Source organism: Neltuma alba, unplaced genomic scaffold, assembly GCF_004799145.2.
Source record: "Neltuma alba isolate B1F8T4 unplaced genomic scaffold, ASM479914v2 tig00011735_pilon, whole genome shotgun sequence".
Lineage (NCBI taxonomy): Eukaryota > Viridiplantae > Streptophyta > Magnoliopsida > Fabales > Fabaceae > Neltuma > Neltuma alba.
In genome coordinates, this window is record NW_021636363.1 from 302,326 (window position 1) to 322,996 (window position 20,671).

The 20,671-nt window shown below is 35.8% G+C and overlaps 3 protein-coding genes across 5 annotated transcripts; 1 reads left to right on the forward strand and 2 right to left on the reverse strand.

The window, feature by feature from the left end:
• Positions 1 to 739: 739 nt before the first annotated feature.
• LOC114717422 (autophagy-related protein 9) lies at positions 740 to 7,786 on the reverse strand. Its single transcript, XM_028902547.1, has 10 exons — positions 7,403 to 7,786; positions 6,063 to 6,689; positions 5,645 to 5,965; positions 4,724 to 4,946; positions 3,521 to 3,700; positions 3,223 to 3,429; positions 3,015 to 3,092; positions 2,856 to 2,926; positions 2,590 to 2,700; positions 740 to 1,833 (listed from the first exon to the last, which is right to left on the reverse strand). The coding sequence occupies exons 2-10, from the start codon at positions 6,635 to 6,637 to the stop codon at positions 1,038 to 1,040; spliced, it is 2,562 nt and encodes an 853-aa protein (XP_028758380.1). The 5' UTR covers positions 6,638 to 6,689; positions 7,403 to 7,786; the 3' UTR covers positions 740 to 1,037.
• A 2,092-nt stretch (positions 7,787 to 9,878) lies between these two features.
• Positions 9,879 to 13,034, forward strand: LOC114717384 (CDT1-like protein a, chloroplastic). Its single transcript, XM_028902506.1, has 7 exons — positions 9,879 to 10,262; positions 10,363 to 10,482; positions 10,627 to 10,846; positions 11,184 to 11,936; positions 12,279 to 12,480; positions 12,561 to 12,651; positions 12,786 to 13,034. Exons 1-7 carry the CDS (start codon positions 9,919 to 9,921, stop codon positions 12,841 to 12,843), a joined length of 1,788 nt encoding a protein of 595 aa, XP_028758339.1. The 5' UTR covers positions 9,879 to 9,918; the 3' UTR covers positions 12,844 to 13,034.
• Positions 13,020 to 15,146, reverse strand: LOC114717386 (WAT1-related protein At3g18200-like). Of its 3 annotated transcripts, XM_028902508.1 has the most exons (8): positions 14,941 to 15,146; positions 14,642 to 14,704; positions 14,422 to 14,538; positions 14,093 to 14,321; positions 13,667 to 13,825; positions 13,425 to 13,576; positions 13,130 to 13,337; positions 13,020 to 13,063 (listed from the first exon to the last, which is right to left on the reverse strand). In XM_028902508.1, exons 1-7 carry the CDS (start codon positions 15,144 to 15,146, stop codon positions 13,139 to 13,141), a joined length of 1,125 nt encoding a protein of 374 aa, XP_028758341.1. In that variant the 3' UTR covers positions 13,020 to 13,063; positions 13,130 to 13,138. The 3 variants fall into 3 exon arrangements, with proteins under 3 accessions (XP_028758341.1, XP_028758340.1, XP_028758342.1); XM_028902507.1 differs by lacking the exon at positions 13,020 to 13,063 and having other exon boundaries at positions 13,115 to 13,337; XM_028902509.1 differs by lacking the exon at positions 13,020 to 13,063 and having other exon boundaries at positions 13,115 to 13,337; positions 14,978 to 15,039.
• Positions 15,147 to 20,671: the final 5,525 nt, after the last annotated feature.

The following is a 20,671-nucleotide window of genomic DNA, read 5'->3' on the forward strand; positions in this document are numbered from 1 at the left end:
CTATCTTATATGAAAATTGAAAAAAGTAGTATTTTTATTATGATACAAATACATGAAAAAAAAGATTTGTTCGCAAACTTTCAATTTACAGATGGTATAAAGCACATATTTAATATATATATATATAAATCATAAATGTGTTCACATGTCGATATCTGAAAAAAAAAAAAATGCCATTTTAGATTTATAAACTCAATATAGTATACTGACAGTCTGACACAATAATTTAATTTAAATCATACAATTTAAAATGAAGGTGTATTATCAAACATTTTGATCTAACTATTTCCATCATTTTCATATACTGGAGAGCTAGGCAGTGCAAAGAATATTTAACGATCTCTAGTTTTCATCTTCATCTTAGCGTGAGTCTCCATAATTCTTTTTCTGACCCATTTAAGAGTTGATTTCTGCCTGTCTAGATTTTTTCAATTGGAATGGATTAAAGAAATAACAACAGAAAGAAAGTCTCCACTTCAGCTTCATGACAATGAGTTAGGTGAATAAATTTTTTTTGGGGCTAAGGATAGGTATCCTCTCTCATTCTTTTAAAAAAAAAAAAAACCAATATCAGAATGTGGGATCTCAATTCCCCACACAGGCCTCTTATGAACGCTTATATGCCCTCCATATTTTAGTCATTTTATTTTTGTTTATATTTCTTTAATTACAGAAATCCCACCAAAAGAGGTCCCCACCCCCCCAAAAATAATAATAATAATAATTTAAAAAACAGAGAGAGTGTGAATTAGGACGCTTGTCATGATGAATGATAAATGTCTACATATTGTTTTCTTCGTTTTCTTACATTAGGAAGGCAGCCCTTTAAAGCCCCTATCCAAACTCTGAAGCTGGGTTTCACTCAGAATACAACCCAACAGAACAATTCAATGGATCTTTATCTACAGTAAAGAATATTGTTTCCATTGGTAGAACAGAAGACACAGCTACCATTTGCAGAGTAGGAACTCTAATACATTCCGGACACTCAAAGCAACAGCATTCAAACAAATAATCAGAGAACAGGCGGTCATCGCTCACAGACTTGCAGTGCTTGGATTAAAAGTGGGAGTTTCTGGGGGTCGGCTATAAATATCATCAAAATGAAGATTAAATTCCCCTGCCTCTAAGTCATCTGTATGTGTCGTCCTAGATAATCTATGATAATCTCTCCAGTCCAAGTGTTGCTCTTGATCATCTGAACATCTATCAGACAACCTATCATAGCAGTTAAATGTCTGGTGATTGAAATCTGGAGGCTCAAAAAAGCTTGCCTGAGCTTGCCCACCATGTGGTCGACTTCTAGCCCACCAATGACTCTTGCTCGACTCTGCCATATCACTACCCCTCTGATCCTCAAGTAGAGCTTCCCTGAAAAAGGGAGCTGACGTGGATGCCCCAAAATGAGACTCAGCTCGATCCCCACCATAACCTCTCAAGTATTCATCATACCCAGGTTCATTCTCCGAGGTCATCCAATACTCTCCGGAATGAAGCTCAGTCTTCTCAAATGGTTCTATTGGATCATGACGAGATCGAGAAGTATAGTAGCAATCAAGAATATAAAGATTATTGTTTTGATTGGCATCACTTGGCCACAATGAACCTAAGTGATTACCAATTTTGAAAGTGTTATGTGGCATTTCACTGGATATGAACAAATTTCTGTCTCCATTACTCCTCATGTAGGGACCACCCACCCACATTTTAGGACGGAAAGATGCATATCTGTTCCCATACCCTGGTAAATTTTGCTCTCTCAACGTTCTAAGATTCAGCAAAAACTGCTTCCCCTGAATATCTGGTTTCCATGATTGGTAGGTACTCTGAAAGCTGTAACCATAACAGGAGTCATTGCTATAAGGAATTGGAGACGTACAGAAACTTTGTTTCTACACAACACAAAGACGAGATGGCATGATGCCACATCTGTCTTTCAATAACGCATTTTTCAACAGCAGTACAGGTGAGAAAGAAAACAATAAGCAGAAGATAAAGTTCTTAGGCAGACCAATCCAAACATGAATAGAGTTTATGAGATTTAACTTATCCAGTCAGGATCCCCCAAAAAAAAAAATCCAGATCAAACATAAAATCTGTAATTTTCCAGTAGCATGAAAGGGAATAGTTGAAATATTGAAAATATCATCAGTAAAGGACAACTAACAGAAACAGATAGAACTTTTAAAATCCTGCATAGAGATAAGAGCAACTTTCTCCAGTATGAAATTATATGAATTTATACAACAGAAATTACTAAAGTAATTTTAACCTCCCTAGCTGATTGGTAAATAACAACCTAATTTTGTGTTTTCCAATATATTCATTCTTTTCCCCCCCTTTCCATTGACCACAGGCATTTCAGGTCCCCCCCCCCCCCCAAAAAAAAAAGGCATTTTATATAACCTAATGCAATTGTCAATGTAGGTAGAAACAAGCAAATAGGAAAGCGATCCAAATAAATATATATTTCCTAACATCTATACCTATAAACAGCGAGGCTCAACCTAAACAACCATGAATCATAGCGGTTCTAGACTTCTAGTCATAGTAGTGTTGTGCATATAACGAACTCAGCCAAAACAATACCTCAGAAATGATTTCTCCATCTTCCCCTGGGAACTCCTCCTGTTGCGAGGTGCATCGCATGGGGAACCATATTTGCCGTTTCCGTGGGCTTGAAAATCAAAGAAACTAAAACTGCCAATATTGAGGATATCACAGAAGAAAATATCGTACATCATTAGCACAACAACAAAAAATATTAAAACAAGAAAATAATCATTTTAGGCAGCCCCAAGTAATTCCCAGGATGCAAATCAAAGAAAAATGGAAGTTATTATGTCAATACCAACCTGCAAACATGACCAACCCCTTCAACATCCACTGTGAAATCTGCAATGAACTGCAGAATATCATCAACCCGCTGCAAATTGGACCCAAAAAAAAAAAGTTATGACATTATAATATATGGAGTAACCCAAGTGAAATTCTCGTCGAAGGAAGGTATTGACCTCGGGGACAACAAATAAAAGTAAATATGGAGTGAGGAAAATTGAGGCCATCTCCTCAAGTAACATCATCCCAGTGTACTGCACCATATGAAAATGTAGTAGCATGAGAATAAATAATATGCCATCATATAGACAACAAAGAAAAAGAACTCATAAAGGCTTGTCAAAATTAGTGCAATTGAATTAAACCAAAAATTGGAGAGAATACCTGAAATAGTGTTCCAAACTCAGTGCGGACCATTTCAGTACTTTCTTTGCCACGCCATCTTTTTGGCATATAGTGAGTATGTTGAACCACCATGGACATTGCTCCCTCAGGATCTAGAACAAGAAGCTCATTTGTCACCGCAAAACGGCTAACAGCTGTTATAGTTCCAAAAACAGCAGCATACCAAAACAAGTTTCGGCCAAATATCTGTAAGTTTTTGTATATAATTATCAATAACAGATATCGCAATGGGTAAATGCATAAAATCTTCCAGGCAAAATTAGCATAAATCCATTACATGGCCTTCAAGCAGAGATTCCTCAAGAAAAGCAATGATGATCAGAATTGCAGCAAATCCACCAGATACAAAAGATATGAACTTTGCAATGATTGATATAATAGGTGAAGGAAATTGCTTGAGATAATCAGAAGCATGTATCGTGCTGCTATTTATCCGATGTTTGAAGAGATGGTCCACCTATAGCAGAAGTATAGGTAAGCTCAAGCAATAGGATAAGAGAGATACAAGTTTTGTTATGTTAAAAATGATCATTAGGCACTGGCACTTACAAACTGACATAAAATTTAAACCACCATGGAACATGAATAGCAAATGATTATAATGTACTACCTCCGATCCTTAATATAAGAACTACTTGACTAATTTGGGTAAATTAAGAAAATTAGTTAAGTTAATTATTTGTAATAAATAGGTATTGTCTTTCCTAAAGTATCTTATTAATCAAGTATATTTGTTAGAACTACCATTGTTACAAGAACTATTTTGGGAAAAAAAATGAATAAATATAAGAGACAAAATGGATTGGAGTTTTATATTTAAGATTAAAATAAAAATCAAACGAACTTTTATATTAAGGACTGAAGGTAGTATAACCTTATCACCTCCTTAAAAACATCATACCTTAAAGGTGCTTACTAATAATGGAAGCCCTTCAAATAAGATAGCTTGCATTAGACTAGTGATTCTGAGGAAGAAAGTTAGAAACTAGGGGAGTTTGATATAATCCATGGAAAAGAATTCCTTTTCCATTGCATAAAAAATGAGATATAATTAATTAACACTAACTCTCCTTTTCAATTATTGTATCTTTTTTCTCATTCATGGGCACAAAAAGACATCTCCAACCTACAGAATTACCATTTTCTATCCCATTTCCTTTTACATTCCAGTTCATTTGCACACCAAACAGCCCTTAAGGTTTTATTATATTCAATAATTTGAAAAGAGAACTCGTTGACAAATTTAGAATATTTGCCAGGACAAGCATGCTAGTGATTGGAATAGCATCATCTGTCCAAGAGGAAATACTGGATACCTTCTCTGATAAGGATTTCTAGTACAATGGAATTCGCAAGTTAAAAACTTTACTGAATAATGTATATTTTTAGACTAGCAGGAAACCATGCGCAAAAGGCAGATGAACTGAAGGCTAAACTTAAAAAGAAAAAAAGAAAAGAAAAACGAAAAGAATAGAGATACCTCATTGAATTCCCTAAAGATCCACCTTGACAAATTTGACCACCTTCGAGATGATGCTGTGCTTGGATGATTATAAAATTGTTCAGCATGCCTCAGAAAGAGATACACCAGCATGAATATGACAAGAAATGGAGAAAGTAAAAGCATTGCAAGCCCAACTACCATAAGCCTTTTCTTCAATGTCTTTGGGTTGGACACAAAATCCCTTCTAACACAAAAGTTTCTGCAGAGAAAGCATGTAATCTTGGATTGGACATAAAATACTTCTAACACAGATGAGTACAAAATAACGAATATTAAGAAACTAATTAAGATACCATCCATAATAAGAAACATTGATAAATACAAGAAAAAATAAATATTTACTCTCTTTCCTTATTGAATGAATACTCAAACTAATGAAAGCCCTCCACATTTACATGACTTCTAAAATCTCCATGTGTCACCACATTTAATACTGTCTATAATAAAAATGCCCAGCAGTTAACTAGGAAGCAAGAAGCATTGATCAGAATACCATTCATTAGTTAATCTTAATTATAGTTAGGCATGTGAACTTAAATTTATAATGCGGCAGACGTATTATTTAATATTCAATAGTGCCAAAAAATTGCTTTTTTACATGCCAATAAATTCCAAGCGTAATGTCCAAAGTTATTTGGGGCATGTCTCTCTTGCAAGCCGATATATATACCAAGTTTAACATTCTATGAGCCACCATCCTACATCTCCTAAAAGGCCACTATATCACCGGATTAGCACGTCACCATTTTTCATAACAATTTGAAGAAAAACTTCAACAACCACTCCTTAAATGAAGTAAAATTAAAAGACCCACGTATATCCACACAATTTGTCGAAACAGATAATATGAACATGCTGAATATACATGAAAAGGAATCTGCATAGAAATTAACACACCGATCAAACATGCTTTGCAGGATGCACCAGTTTAAAGTCCACTCAAGGGTCTTGGTTAGTATGAGACGATATCGTGTTCCATTAGGACCACATTTCACCGTAGGACCAGCACCTGGGACCCACCGAGAAATGGGGAAAGCAAGCACCCCCTTGTTGATCATTCCAATCAAGTAGTTTTCTTTCCGCATCAGTCTCATCACCATTTCATGAGCACAGAGATCTTTTACCACACAGAGCTGCCGAGAACTTTGCACCAAAACAACCTTTTCAAGAATAGTAGCCCAGGGCATAGTTTGGATCTCATTGTCAGTAACACGGAGACTGCAAGAAGATCATGGAAAGTTATGACAAAATGATGTTAGTCATCCCAAAGTTGTAGTTTCTGTCTTAAATTTGAACGTTTATCATTTGTGCTTACCTATTGTAATAAAAGTGACGGATTTCCAGAATGTCCTTTAGTTGAGCAAAGAACCTCAAGAAACAGAATATCCAATAGATGGAAAATATTGCTAAATATCCAACAATAATAACCTTTGTAAGTGTTAGTGGGGTTAAAGGGTGTTGATGAATAGCTTCTTTACCAAGATCACAAGGCTTAATTCCTGATTCCACTGCATCCATCCCACACTTCGCATTGCGAAGTCCATTCCAATCAACATATAATAAGAAAAATCCCGAGAAACATATGGTAAATCCTAGACTAAGAAGTTCAACAATCCACTTTATAATAATGCACCAGAGCCCTTTCTCGCAGTAGTAGCTGTAAAGCCTTTCAAAGAAGAGGTCCAAGTCCGAAATCGGCTCTATGTTCAAACTCTCACCATTAAGAAGCCCTGAAGGGCTCTCACTACCTGGACTTGGAATCCTTCCATAGTCAGACAACTCAATCTCTGGTGGAACATCCTGAAGCAAACCTGTTGTCAGAGATGATCCATCTTGACGCTTCCATTTGAATATGTTAAAAACACTAGGACCCCTTGGCCTGATAAACATTGTTCACAGACACTGACAGTAGGCATAAACAGCCAGTCCATGACCCAGAAACCTGAATGGTTAGTGCAGGGTAAAGAGTCAAGATCAAAATATAACAAAAAGTAAACATGAAAGAACTTATTTTCAGATACATTAAGTGAATTACTGGAGGGGGCATTTCATGTCAACTTCAAATCATAGGCATCAATCTTTACCCAACTTAAGCTAAAGGACAAATATGTCAGTTGCAGACTTTATATGCCTGCGTTCGTTTTGACATAAACTATGGGTGGATATTTTGAAAACGATCAAATTGAACATATGACATTCACTCGGTTGAACCTAGCCTCCGTGCTGACAGAATATCCAACAAGAATTTGTATCTACATAGCACGAAAAACATTCTTTTTATTTAGGAAGGAGTTGGGCAAGAAATTTTCTAGTGCATAGAAACAAAATCCAAAATAGAAAGTCATAGACTATGAGATGACTTAATCAACTGGGCGCTAAAGTACGACTGACTAGCGAACCAGACTCGTCCAAAAACGAGAACGATCAGGCTGCTGATAGCTGATTGAAGCTTTTAAGCAAAAGAAGAAAAATGCTAAACCAATTTTGGTCAATAGAATCAAACCCCATCGAAGTAATTTAAAAAAAAAAAAAAAAGCAAACGGAACCATCCTTATCCATTGTCACGCATCAAGAAAAGCACACAAAATACAAAAATTCAATCGTTAAAGGAAAGACAACAATATCAGCTAACCGTACGCGGAAGCACAGGGTTACCTGGAACTAAGCAACACTCATGGAAGAAGTTAGGAATGACGCAGTACCGACCGAAATAGGTGAAGTACTCCCAGTAATGAAATTTGGGCAAAACCCCCCCTGAAAGTTAAGAAATTTAGGGGTTGAAACCAGTAGAAGGAAGGCTAATACAGCGAGAGAAGACGTTAATCAGAGCGGGGAAGAATACAAAGAGCATGAAGGCAAGAGAGGAAGAGGGCTTGATTGCGTAGAAGACGATGAAATTACAGTAACACGTAAATTCTTTTATTTAATATGACTTTGGAAGCCATACGCTGAGTTTTTGGGCCTCTCTTCGCCTCCTCCGTCAAGATTGTTTATTAGTGTAAGGAGACGTGGGGATGAGTATTACTTCGGCTTCCACCTCTTTATCTACCTCCTCCAAGTTCACGCCACTTTGATCTCATTCCCATAGCCCCGACCTTTCCGAAAATTGGGTTTTTGCTTTTTCTCTGTTCCCGGTAGATAAAAAAGTAACTAGATATGGATGTGAGGTTTATTGGAGCAACTTCCAAAGATTAGGGTTAAAAAGAGCCTATTATGTTAAAAAAATTTAAAAATGAAGTTTAGAAAATAAAAAATTATTAGAAGCCTTTTTGGGCCAACAAAACTTTTTAGAGGTCTTAATAAAATTAAAAAAAATTCTTATTCCACATCTCAAAGCCGAGCTGTGATAACTTGTAATATTGTTTATTCTGCTAATTTTTGTTTGGTGGTTTAATAAATGGTTGACTACTGAGATATTCTTAAGAGTGTTAATCTGTGAAATTATGAGATGCTAAATTTAGAATTTTAAAATATTTCAAAACTTTAGATGCAATAAAGATCTCCTGGGTTTTCTGAAAATAAATTAAGAAAATGATATCTAGAAATTTAAAATTCATAAATTTTAAATTAGAATACCTCAAAAATACAAATAGTGTTAGAAATTACAATTAAAACTTTGCCTCGAGAAAAATTAATTTGAACAAAATATTATATTTTTTCAAATTTAACATATTTATGAGTATTCTAATATTCTAATCTTGTTCGCTTATTTTGGTTAAAAAAATCTTGCGTGCTTCTATAGAAATTTGAAATGGCATAAAATCAAGAGAAGCCAGTTTGCTGTTGGGCCCAAAAAAATCCAACTATCATCTACTATCAACTATTATATCAATGACTTTATTGATCCATAACAATAAGAGTTGGTCCGACTAGGAAGAAATCAATTCATAACTCCTATAGTCATAAATTTGAATCCCATGTCCGATATGAGGGCATTATTTGTTGTAACAAAAAAAAATCTATTGATGCATAATAATAAGAAAATATGAAATATACTTTTAATGACCAAATGATTTTATACGCAAGTCACCATAATAAAAAGTGTCTTCGCTTACCTCTTCAGAATAAAAATTGTTTTTTAACAAAAAATATCGATTTTTTTATTTACAAGATATAAAAAATATCGATTTTTGTCTATCAATTTCTTAATCACATAAAGTATTTTGACGAATAAAATGGGGTTTTCTTCTTAAGTTACAGCCTATATAAGGTCATTTGGTCCACACTAGTGGATTTTATTGGGAAAATTTCAAAAAAAACAACTTTTAAAATTTCCAAATATCAAATCAAGAATAATTACAAAAATATGTTGTAATTTGCTTTTCAAATATTGTCAATTGTTGTTAAAGTGTAGTGAATAAGATTGATTTGAAATTTTAAAATTTAAAGATATTTTTTTAGATCTACACAGCATATATATGTGTGTGTACACGTGTATATTAGTTAGCTTTTTTTTTTTGTCAAAATATATCAGTCCGTTTAGATTCTTTATAATGCAACACTCATTTTTATTATATACTCCATCCCCTAAATGTAAAATTTAATTGATAAGTTGATGTTGATTTTATATATAAGATATATTGAATAAGTTTATTAATTTTTTTTAAAATTAACCCTATTAATATTTTTTTAACAATAACCAAGTAAGAGAGGGAGAGATAAAGAAAATTAAAAAAGATACTTTAAAAAAACATATTATATTAATTAATTTAACCAATATTTTTATTTTACTTAAACGCATTTATATAATATATTGAAGGATGTATTTATCCTTTTTTAATTTGTAACTGTAACACGGGTGGATCCTTTTTTTCGTTTTTTATCTGTTTCTCGTATCCGGCCTCAGATGTCAGATGACTGATTGGGCTGTCAGGCCCATTTAGAGGCCTCGCAATCTCCAGCGCAATAAACCGTCTAGGAGGCCTCAAAGTCTAAAACAAAAGAACGTTGGATGGGCCTATGTATCGAATCTCGAGGTCGACTGCCCCAAAAGAACTTGCGGGAACTAACGGGTCATTTTGGCGGGAATTCCACGTGGCATCGATTCACGAGAGGAGCAGCCTGGATTTCCCGCCAAAAGAAGCCCTAATATATAACACAGTCACTGCTCAATCTTCATTTCTGATAGAAATCTCAGATTCCCCCTCGCCGGAATATCGTTTTCCCGTAGGATGAGCTCCTCAGAGGCCAAGTCGTTGCCCTTCAAGTCTAAGAAGCCCCATATCTGCCACTCAGCCTCCAAATCCCAATCACCAGATCCCATTTCACTGAGCTCCAAAACACCAGAGAAGGCCTCACAGCTCTCGCACCGTACCAGAAACCGCGGCGTTGCGCTCTCTATTAGAGAAGTCAGGAAAGTCGCTGAAAGCCTCCAGGATCAGAAAGGCCAGCGGCAGAATCATGATCGTACGGGGCAGATCAAGTCCGCCCGAAGGAAGATTGCACCGTCTTTCGCTGAAATCTCCCCCCGCAAATCCAAGGCATCTGTAGATGAGCCCGTCAAGATGCCGGAAAAGTAGGATGTGTTCTTGGTGTTTTAGCTAGTAAATCTGAATTTTGTTCTGTTGTTGAGTGTTCGTCCTTGTCACGCGCTAACTTGTGGGGTTTAACCGCAGGTATGAAATTTTGGGTCAGTTCTTTGACAGCTTGGATAGCTCGATACGGTTGTTGCATTTGAAAGGTTCTACAACAACTTTCACGAATATCTGCCCCAAAATTGAATGTTTAACTGATAGGTGTGTCTCTCTCTTGCTTCATTTTGCGTGTCACATTGTTACTTTTTCTTTTTCTGAATTGTCGATTTGGAGAATGAGATCTCCTCTGTATGCTAGCAATGCACTGTTGGCTCATTTATTGATTTTATGCTGTAACTTCTATAGGAGATTTACGCATAGTCATCTGGCCCAGTTGAAATATATCTTTCCAGAGGCACTTGCTATAAAGAAGGTGCTCAGGTTTGATGAACGAACAAGTTGTATGAAGCCAGACCTCCATCTTACATTAAATCCCGATTCAAAGTTGTTTTCTGAAGGTGGAAATGTGTCCTTGCGAAAGTTATTTCGCACACGGTTAAGAGATTTTTATGAATCACATCCTGAGGTGCGACTTACTTCTTTTGCTATCAGTTCTTTGAATTTATATCCATTGATAAAGTTATTTATGGAAAGTGCGTTTATAGCTTCTTATTGTTCACTAGCTAGGCATCATGATCGCTGCTCTAATATATTCTGGAAGTTCTCAAGTTGCTTTAGATTAGTTGTCATATACTTTACCCCTTATTTTGGACAATTACTAGTGGAACATGAATGAATCTAAGTGAAAGCATGAAATTTATGGAACTTAACTGAATCTACTGCACCATTGATCAACTGCATTTTCAACAACCCCTCCTTTTCGAATGCGTGTATAAAGACCTAAACGATGCTTCTTCATCCAGGTTGATGAGATTCCAGAAGAAATGCTGCCTGAGCCGTTCAATCACCGTAAGCAAGATCGTCCTTTAGAAACATTGAGAACTACCTCCTCATCATTTGATACGATGCCATCAAATGATGCAGTTGCACCTCGTCGAGCTGCAGAACCTGAGAGCATGCAACATAATGCCATGGTAATCAATTCAGAGCCTGCTAAGGGCGAAGAAAACTTGTCAATGCCTGTTAACATGTCAAATGAAGCACATCATCAACAACCAGCAGTAGCCACTCATATGTCTCATTCTTTTAGAAGGCGCTTTTCTCAGAAATCTGTAAAAGATGAAGCAGATGGTGTTCAACAAAAGTCACCATCAGATTCATTGCCTCCTCAATCTGTCCTAGTTTCAGAATCAAGCATGAAGAAAAATTCATCAAGTGTAGACGCTACTATGTGCCCGGCAATATGTGCTTCTCCAGCTAATCTCAAATCATCTGGTGCTTCAGCTGCCACACCAAATAAAGTTGCTTCTACTCCCTCTAGGTTGATGACTCATACACCTTCGTTGCCTCCCCCTAAGAGATGTTACATGAGCCCCGATGATAGCCCTTGCAGCTCACCAAACAAGTTAGTTAGGCGTCCAACGAGTTTGAAGAAGTCATTGAACTTTGACACGCCAGTGAAAAATCGGAGGACAGAGAATGAAGCTGATGATGCTGGTGGCTTGTCAATTGATGACGATATTTATGATATTCTCCCGGAGGGTCTCCTCCAATCGGTATGTCCCAAACCTCACTATACATCGCTACATGCAGAAAGTTTAAGAGTCTCGTTTTTAACATTTCTACCTGGGCTGATTTGCAGAATTCCTAAAGAATGGTCATGCTATACTAAAAGTCTTGTATAATTCAAAAGTTGAACAATTGATATGTAAAAATGACCTCTTTTTCTTTGTCTGGAGGTTAACATATATGATAGGCTTTCTTTTTCCTTTTTCGTTTTTGTCCTTCTGATGATCGCTATTAGGTCTGCTTGGTTGTTCTCATCAACCGTGGAAGAGTTGATTATTTTCTTCTGTTTATTGATTAAGGGATCCTATGTTTATCCTTAACTTGCACAGATTAAAGAAAAGGAGAGAGTGGCAATGGAGGAAAGAAATCCGGCTATCTCACAAGCAAAAAGACGGAAAAAAATGATTGCCTGCCTCCCTAAGCTATTTAACATGATTCATCTCTTGATTCATTCATTGAATCGTTCTGTTGTCACAAAAGAGGAGCTTCTAAGCAAGATAATCTCAAACCATTGTGATATTGTTGACCGGAGTAAGACACAATTAGATGCAGTCAATTGTCAGATACGCAGTCATTTTCATTATGCTAAATCTTTCTCATTGTATTCTTAGGAGAAGTTGAAGAGCAGTTGAATTTGTTGCTAGAACTAGTTCCAGAATGGATATCTGAAAAGTTGGCTTCTAGTGGAGATCTGCTATTCTGGTGAGTTTCCATTGAATCTTAGCATAGTGCATTGACATGCAATGAATTGATTGCATATGTTCTTTATTCTAAACTCTCAACAATGTACTTTCGCTTTTCCTTAGTTTTGACGTAACTATCCATCCTTTTGGCAGCATAAATAAACTGCAGGACCCTGAGACCATACGATCACGGCTTGCAGAAGCAAAATGAGCTAGAATGTGACAGTGTTTCAGAGTAGCACCGCATCTTTTATTAAGAGAAGCGATGTACAAATACCCTTTTGTTTAGGATTGCTTGTAAATGTTTTATTTATTTGGTATTAGTGACGAGATGAGAAAAATTCACAATAGACCGGCTCAGCTATTTTGGGGTATATATCATGAAATTCGCGGATGGAATCATATCCTTTTTATTTACTCTTTAGCACATTGGCGACATACTATTGTGATTTCGCCATCATTGCAAGAACCCTCGAGACTTGTACGCACTATTCATGACTTCCAAGTCATAAGATCCCATCTTTCGCGACGCTACCTTGTTCAGAGCTTAACTTTTCTGTCTGCCCTGAAGTCGCTATCTGCGTCCTGCTTTCGTTTTGCTCATGTGCTGAACTTGATAGTTGTCGTGATTTGTAATCTTGATCAGTTTCTTTTCCCCATAAAAGCAAGTAAAGGCCGATGATGACGATGACTCCTCCCAGTATACTGAAACATCCAAAATAAGTCTGAAACTGCAGGGGTATGGTCATATGGACATTACCTGAAAAGCTTGAAAAGAAGGGCGAACATTACCTGCCCATGTGAAGCTGTTCCCCCATAACTAAGTACGCCAGGACTGACACTAAGACTGTCCCAAGGAGATTGAACATAGTCACGAAGACAGGTCCCTTTTGGTCCGTAGCCCATAACTGAACGAAAATACTCAAGCCACAACTTATAATTCCCTGCTAATGCCATAACACTTAAGTTTGTTGCATATTAAAGTTTAGACCCTACAATAACTTCAGCATTTTTTGCAGTAAAGCTTTACTTACAGCATATAAGATGCAATAGAGTTCGATTCTGGACGTAATGAACCAGGCATGGAGCTTGTGTTCAACGATCACAGCAAAGACTGCTGATTGTACTGCACCGATACAATTTATCCATGCCGTGAGCGAAAGCTGTGCTGGATATTTCTTCACTGTAAATGCCTACAACACAGACAGATTTCCCATGTCTATCTATATGATGATACTTTTCACACATCAATTTTCAATCTGAGAATGTTTGTTCTTTCAGGAGCGAGTCTTTTGTTGCAGCTCAATTCTGTGTTTAATGTATTGGTTTCCGTTCATAAGTTTTATGTTTGGCATTTCTATGCTAATTTTTAGCATTAGATATGAGCCTTTCATATATTTTTTTAATTCTAATGTATAAGAAAATTTTGTACCATCTAAGTTTATTATAGACAAGTTTACCTGCATTATGTAGAAGACAGACCATGATATGCAACTTGCAACAGTCAAAATAGATCCCTTAATCCAGTTAGGATGAGCAGATTGGGCTGTGATTAGGACTGGAGCAGCTTTTAAGTTCGGTATGGCGTGCCCTTTATATAAAGTCATAGTCAAGGCCCCAGCCAATGATAGAAGGGTTCCAAAGATCTTAGCTACCCCACGAGGGTTCTTAACATCAACAGCCTCTAACCTACGTCCAAAAAGACAAAAAAAGGAAAAATGGAGCTCTTTCTTCTATAGCAGAAAGAAATATGAAAATCGAAATGGTAATTTTACTTCATGTACTTTACCTGAGTGCAACTGCAATTATAAATGTTAGAGCTGATATTGTATTAACCATTGAAGTGACAAAGGAAGGAGAGGTATACTTCAAGCTTGCGAAATACATGTTTAGGGTGAGGCTAACCCTATTCCATAGTAAAGAAGATGCAGAAAGATAAATATCAGTCGAATTCAATCAAACTATATTTTGGTTTAAACAGATACAAGAATTCAACTTGAGTACTGTACCCTAAAAGGGAAAGCAAAAATAGCTCCATGAACATTGCCACCGTCATCTTCGGCCTAGATTTTCTGCCAAGATGATTATATGTCAGGAAATAATTGAGCACAATAGATCTTATGACAGATCTTATGTTCAACATGTTAATATGAATATTTCCACTAGTGCTCATAACAGTTGCAGCTCTTAAACTGCTAAATGTTCTGTGATATCATCTGAATTTTCTGACTGGGAAATCTGAAGAAATGGGGCTGCATATAAATGTATATTCGGCCATAAAAGGCTCAGGAGGGTATATAGGATATACCTTTCAAGAAAATAGGCAAAAGGAAGCACTACAATACCACCAAGAGCATGCCGGTAAGTTACAAAAACATGAAGATTCATTCCCTTGCTGAAGGAAGCCTCTATCTTCTGATAGAGAAGTGTGACAGCCACCTGAACAAAAACCATGAGAAGGTGAGGCCTGTATTTTCTACAGATCACATAGAAAGCAGTCTCCCTGTGAGACATTTCTTTATAATGATGAGAAGCTATAAGCTTATAATACTAATGCGTCTCTGCTTATTTGTGAAGTTGTCAGCAGAGTCTTGAGGCAGGTAAATAAAGATGAAATCTCTGCGTTCAAAGTATTCTTGCTGGTCTCTCTGCAATATGTATCAACATGGTAATGGAAAAATGACTCAGAAGGCTGATATTGGCTACGTCGATTATATGTTCCACTAAAGATGGAACATTTTATTCCATTAAAAGTAATTAGGGAATCCTAATATTTTGATGGCATTCTCAATTAAGTATTAGCTGTTCTAAGAATATATTTTTTAATATAATAATAGAAAATTCTTGACATACAAAAATACGGCTAGACGCAGCTGAGGGAGTTTTATTCTTTGCAAGGTAACAGAACCTATAGGAAAAATTAGCCCCCAAGAATCTTAATTTTTTACAAATCTTGTTAAGGAACTAAGAATATAAAGGAAGAAGTTACAGTATTCCATAGTTAAAAACGGATTACATAACTAGCATCAGATTTGATAATAGGACCCCTTTAAGATTTTACTGTCACACTTTGATATTCTTACCTTATTAGTTCCATGCAATGTAACTACCGTTAGATTGAATGATTATTAAAAAAAAAGAAAAAGAAGAAGTATTTTTTAGGAATTAAAAGAGAAAAACCTCCTTGCATGTATCAGCTTTATCACTGGCATGCCTAGTGACATGCCAGGAGGTGGGATCGCTGCTGTGAGACTTTATAGGACACGTATCCACCCACGCTAATATTAGTGGAGCGTTGTCAAGGTCAAAATGGACATTAACATAATGCATTATGGAATAAAACAATGAAAAATCCTGATGAAGGGTTTGCCCTCCATACTCTTGAGGGATATATTAATTCCTTATTCCTGCCAATAAGGAGGGATACCCTTAGTTTTGTACAATGATCTAACATTAGTACGTAGAAACCGCGCAAAGCTGATGATCATGCATATTTACATTACAAGCACCACAATATCTTCGTATAGAAATGAAAAAAAGCCAAGAGACAGACTTTATTAATCTCCATCACACTTTTCTTTCGAACTGTGATTGGTTGTTTCCTTACCAAATAGCATGCAGATAAGCAGAGGAAGTCAAGATATACAGTTGAAAAAGCAAGATATCGTATATATAGGACGCTTGTCGGCCAAAAAAAGAAAGAAAAATAAGACTTGATGTTCTTGACCCCATGATCTCATCAGCAAATTAAAGCCTTTGAATGCTTTGTTTTGTCCGTGTTAGATATACTCCTCTCATCTTTAATGTAAAAGTTATTTAACAAGTTTGGATAAATAAATTAGTTAACTACATCAAATCTGACATGAATTATTTAAAATGTTCATGTGTAAGTTAGATAAATTAGTTTTAAAAAATAAATATAAAAGATAAAATAGAAATCAATCTTTTAATTAACTGTTGCATATATTTAGAATCGGAGGTACTTTATTTTTTTTTTTAAAAACAGCTACTTGGTCCTTCTTTTAACTCTGGACCCCTTCTAGTGTAGTGCTTGCATAAAATGCAATGGAATTTATTCTCTGACCCATGTTCCTTTGGTTCTCCCTACTGTACACGGCCCACAATTAATTATATTTTCTTTCCATTTCAAGAAATATATCATGGGGGCTTTATTTCACGTCCCAAATGAGAATGGAATGATTCCCTCCAGGCTCCATCACCACCAATTGTCCATTTGGCATCTACTTTAATTTAATTTAATTAAACTATACTTTGAAAAAAAAATAGCAATACCCAGCTGTAGATGGTCAATTAGTCTAATCTGCAAAGCCCATAAATAAAATAAAAAAGAAGCCCAATAAAGTAATTGCTGTTCAAATGAAATTATTAGGAATTTTTGCGCAATTTAACCTCACAATCAAAAACCTTTTTCCCAAGATGCCAGAGACCAGAGCAAAGGGCCATGAGAGAATAATGTTTGTCCACAAATCAATGCTATTCTCATTGTCTGACAGATTTCTACAAGATGAAGCTGCAGGATTCCTTTATGGCCCAGAAGGTAGTTTCTACTTTCTATTTACAGGCGACCAAAGAGGTGACTTGGCGACAAGAAATCAGAAAAAACTAAACAACACTTAGTGCATACACTTTGGGCCTTATGCTGATTCCAGCGTAGACGAAACTTTGGGCCAAAGCCCAGTCAACTTGGACTTTAAGGCCCAAAAGATAACTCGACTTTAGGTTCGAGCGAGGATGGTTGCCCGCTTTCAAGTTTCAATATTGGAGCCCGTTATGTAAAGCCGCGTTACCTTGCACCCGAAAGCCACAACTTTAAATTTGTCTGTTAGAGTCAATTTCTACACATCTAAATGATTATAAAGTTACCGATTTTTTAGTTCACCATGTTTTGGTTTAAGATATCATGTTCCTTGATGGCGCCTGATATTTCCCATTTTCAGTTAAAACTGTAATTGATGTCAACAAGGGAGGAGTCTCAGACCTTATTAATGGAGAAATGAAAAATGAGGCTCTCTGGAAAGCCAAGTATGTCTTTGCATAAGCATAAACTATTGAAATATTTTTAAAATGAAGAGATGTGTTTTTGAAAAGTTATGTCTTTATGTAAATTTATTAAATTAATGAATTTATTTGAAGGATTGTGTTGCCATATAAATTAATATATTTATATGAGGGGTTGTGTTTTCATATAAATTAATATATTTATATAAAGGGTTATGTAGGAAGTTACAATACTAAAATAAAATACCCTGCATATTACATTTTATTTATTTAAATTATGCTGGCATGAACCAACATATGGTTGTGACTTTTGTTTAATAAGATATTATTTCAAAAGGTATCTCTTCAACTCTTCAAGGCATCATTTTATAGTCTATATAAACCCCTCACCATCACTTCATTTGGATATAACACAACACAATATAAACACAAAGATCAAACTCATTACCTTTATCTTTGAGTGCGTGTAGAAATAGAGTCAAATTATCACTTTGTAAAGGTTATTGTTCTCTTCCCTGGAATCTTAAAAGTGCAATCTATATTCAAGGGTCTTTATTACACCTTGAAAGAAATTTGTTGGTCAATCCAACTTGCATCCTATAAGATAGAAATAGGTGGGGGCGAATTAAGTCTAAAGGAAAGTACTGCCTATATCTTGAAGACATCATGCACGACTTTTTTCTTCATCTCTTCTTCTTGTACTCTTCAGAAAATCATTCCTTCCAACATAAACAAATACACGCATCAAAAAACCATTGGTGGTTTCTACTTTACAAGTTGAAGCGTCTGAGTTCAGTGGATCCTGATAGTCTGATACTCTATATCAGGAAAGGAAGGCCTCTTAAAAGTTTACGGGGCCAACATGAATTTGTAAATGTCAAACTCATATATGAATATAAGATAGGAATAAGTGGGAGCAAATTAAACTTAAAGAAAAGTACCACTCACGTTTTGAAGATATCATGCACTACTTTATTCTTCATCTCTTATTCTTGTACTCTTCAGAAAACCATTCCCACCAATATAAACAAGTACACGCATCAAAAAATTATTGGTGGTTTCTACTTTATAAGGTGTAAGCGTCTGAGTTCAGTGGATCTTGATAGTATGATACTCTATATCAGGAAAGGAAAGCCTCTTAAAAGTTTGTGGGGCCAACATAAATTTGCAAGTGTCAAATTCACACTTGATTTACCCGTGGGTAAAACTGGAACTTTTTGGCCAAAATTATTTATAGGCGCCAACTAAAACTACTAAATATAAATAGGTCCCAAATTTCAATTATTATCACAATAAAATATATTTGTTTCAACTTTTGTTGGTTAACGACTACTACCACAGTCCAACACTGGTATGGTCAATGATTAGTCAACCTATGGAGGTAATTTCACACTTTTTTTCAGGTGATTCCTAGGTTATCTTCTAGAACTTCGAAGTGATAACGGAAATTTAAGAGACCTATTTACACTTAATATTTTTACTTGGGTTCTATGAGCAATTGTCCTATATATCTATATTCATCAACTATAACTTACTTTAAAATATGTCCACGGTTCAGCCCTCACAATGATTACTCTTATGAGAAAGAAGAAAAAAGAAAAATCTGCAGGAAACTTCACTATAGCATTGAACCTGTGTGCTCGAAGCATTCATCAGAGATGCTAGGTTCAGATGGCATATATGCATTCTCAACAGCTCTTTCATACATATCTGAGTTTCTGGGCAGCTACTAGTACTGCACATGGAATTTTCATTTTTAAGATCATCTCTCTATATGTTTAAATACGGAGACCCAACTCTTAAAACTGGTATAAATTAAAATTATGACTGGTGAGAAGCTCCATATCCTGGCTTTGCGGCTAGTGCTTGCCAAAGATTGCTGAGCAGTGGCGAGCAATTTCTCATTCACATGATTGCATACAGCTAAAGATTGTTGATTAGTCTGACGACAAAACAACAGGTGAATATCCTCGTCACTAACTACAGTTCAGGCCCACTCAACCAACAAAGTGACAACCATTAATTGTGAGATTCAAATTTAAGGTGATGATATATCCTTGTCAATTTGCTACAGCTTAAGGATATGTATAATTAAAGAATCCCAGCACCCAAGAAAAAGGCTAATGCAAAGTGTGTGTGTGTATAATATACCAGTGTCCATCGTCCTCTCTTATTTATGCTTTGAACAATTATTTGTAATTTTATGACTTGTAATCCAATAGATTTGCTTCTTTCTTGCTTTTAGAATACTCGTATATGATTAGTGGCTGACTGCAAATCTTCAACAACCGTTAATTTATACTTTATACCGAGTGCTTGGGATGACAGAATTAATTACCTTCAATCAAAATTGTTGCCATATGGTCAGATTTCCATCTTATTTTGGAAGATATTCCCTTTTCATAATCATTGGTGTGAGATTTTCAGTGGAGGAAATAGAGGAAGGAGATGGGTTTAATTACAAGAATTTGAAAGTGAGAGGATAAGAAGAAAGCATCTGTCTCACTATACACTGAACTGGTGAAGCCATACTGGCTAAACGACAACATCCACTAAACCAACCTTATCTTTTGGAGCTACTTATTGGATTAAGCACTTAATCTCGCAAAACTTACTTGTGGTTAAAAAAAAGGACTTGTACCTTTCATGGTGGTAGGAATATCTTTTCTAGAACAGTGTTTCATCGATTTTAAAACCCATAATGCTTGACTTTCCCTGGAACAGTATCATTTCAGATTTCATGCTGTTGGATATGGAATTTCATTATTCTACCCGAATGTACCTTTGCTGAAAGTGACAGCTTAAAACAATATGATTAGTGTTGCTGAATAATAGAATACAACGTTTTACAAATCCAATTATGATATTCCTTACATTGTTTATAACTCCACACTCTACTAACCGCAAGAGGACAAGACTTTTCCTTTTCCTTTCCCTTTTAACGCTCAAGAACGGAAACATTATTACTTCAACCAAAAGGATTTTGGCCCTAAAGCATTTTATCATTGGATTCCTCGTGC